The sequence below is a fragment of the Oratosquilla oratoria genome, chromosome 14 (assembly GCF_046742065.1).
Source record: "Oratosquilla oratoria isolate Oo_2021 chromosome 14, ASM4674206v1, whole genome shotgun sequence".
Lineage (NCBI taxonomy): Eukaryota > Metazoa > Arthropoda > Malacostraca > Stomatopoda > Squillidae > Oratosquilla > Oratosquilla oratoria.
The window spans coordinates 18,605,332-18,607,029 of NC_134790.1; the positions used below are offsets into that span (position 1 = coordinate 18,605,332).

Sequence of the window (1,698 nt, forward strand, 5' to 3'; positions counted from 1 at the left end):
AATATGCCTGCTTGGAGCTTGGCATCACTGATCTGTGGGAATTTTTGCAGTAGATACTTAAAAGCTTGGCCTTCTTTATTCAGTGCTTTGACAAAGTTCTTCATCAGGCCAAGCTTTATATGAAGAGGAGGCAGTAAAACATTTTTGGGAGGGACTAGAGGTTGAGCTACCACATTGTGGCAGCCAATTTGGCTGGCCTCTCGAGATGGCCAGTCTTTTTGCTTATAGTGAAGACTATCCGCCCGGCTATCCCATAAGCACATGAAGCATGGATATTTTGTGTAGCCTCCTTGCATCCCAAGAAGAAGGCACACAACCTGAAAGAAAACATATTGATGCATATTGATGTACATGGTTTCTAAGAACTTCTATTTTTGCATAGGCAATTTTCACTAAGTTTATTAGGGGTAGGGAGAAACTAATATGAGTATAATAAACATCTGACATTGTAATATAGAAAAAAACATTAATTGAAATATTTAACAAGTTCAATAAAGTAAAATAAATCTTACCTTGAGATCACCACATATTAACCAGTTGTGGTTAGAGTACCTTGATTGTATTAATCAATACTTTCATATTTTTGTAGCTTTCTGTTAACTGAACTGAATGGCCAATAGGTACAGATGCCATTTTATTGCCAATATTTAAGAGTACTGCCTTCAAGCTTCTGCTAGAAGAATCAATAAAGAGCCTCCATTCACTTGGTTGGTAAGGAACGCCAAGTGCCTCAATTAAACCTTTTACATCATTGCAATACACCAAAGAGCTGCAAGAATCAACTGCAAAGAACTTTCGAAACTCTTCGTCTCTATTTCTGAACCAAAAGTATGTAGTTTCTTGAGAGAGGAGGTTGCTCTCACTAAGACGGGATGCAAGAAGTTGTGCGTTCTCTTTAGAAAGACCAAGATCTCTAGTCAAGTCATTTAATTGACCTTGAGTGAGTGGTCTTGGCAAAGTCATTGTAGACGTAGTTTGATATGTCACTGAAGTGTCAGTGTCATCCACTTCTATATCTTCTATATTGTCTTGTAGCTCAGTATTTTTAGGTGGAGAAGGAACTGGAACTCCTGGACCATGTGGTTGTGGTTTAATGGCAGAAGGAACATCAGGATAGACTACAGTGTGTTTGTTCTTCTTATTGACACCTGAAAAAAAGTTTCGCATACTTAATTTACATACTTTTAATTCACTCGACCCTCGTTTCCACATTTTTATACACATTTTTCATACCAGGTAAATTTACAATTTTTAAATACAATCAATTTTTATATACAATTTAACCACAATTTTTTCTACCAGAATAATACACTATTTTTATACACAATTACAATTTTAATAGGCTACCAAAAGATTTGTATAAACATTTCTAGATTTGTCAAGGACTATATTGTTAAAGTAATTATCTCACCTTTAAGATTTGTCATGCAAAAATAGCAGTCTGTAATGTGGTCCTTGCCCTCTCTCCACACCATAGGTACACCAAATGACAAACAGTTCGTTTTGCCCTCACTCCAGCGTCTTAAGGCTATGACACAGGCTTTGCAGCACACATGTGGAGCAAAGTTTTTGTCTTGATCACCTAGCTTTATTCCAAAATATGCATTGTAAAGGAACTTTACTAACGGCGTTATAGTGCATTGCTGGTCACTAAAAGTTACCTTTCCACAAACAAAACAAAATCTATCAGGACTGTTT

The 1,698-nt window shown here is 36.5% G+C and overlaps 1 protein-coding gene across 1 annotated transcript in view; it reads right to left on the reverse strand.

The window, feature by feature from the left end:
• LOC143032594 (uncharacterized) overlaps positions 1 to 1,453 on the reverse strand; it is a 9,497-nt gene extending 8,044 nt beyond the window's left edge. The window contains exons 1-3 of the mRNA XM_076197461.1: positions 1,412 to 1,453; positions 553 to 1,148; positions 171 to 317 (exon numbers count right to left, since the gene is read on the reverse strand). Of these exons, the coding sequence (XP_076053576.1) occupies positions 171 to 317; positions 553 to 1,148; positions 1,412 to 1,427 (759 nt within the window). The 5' untranslated portion in view covers positions 1,428 to 1,453. The remainder of the gene's footprint in view (positions 1 to 170; positions 318 to 552; positions 1,149 to 1,411) is intronic.
• Between the last annotated feature and the right edge of the window lie 245 nt (positions 1,454 to 1,698).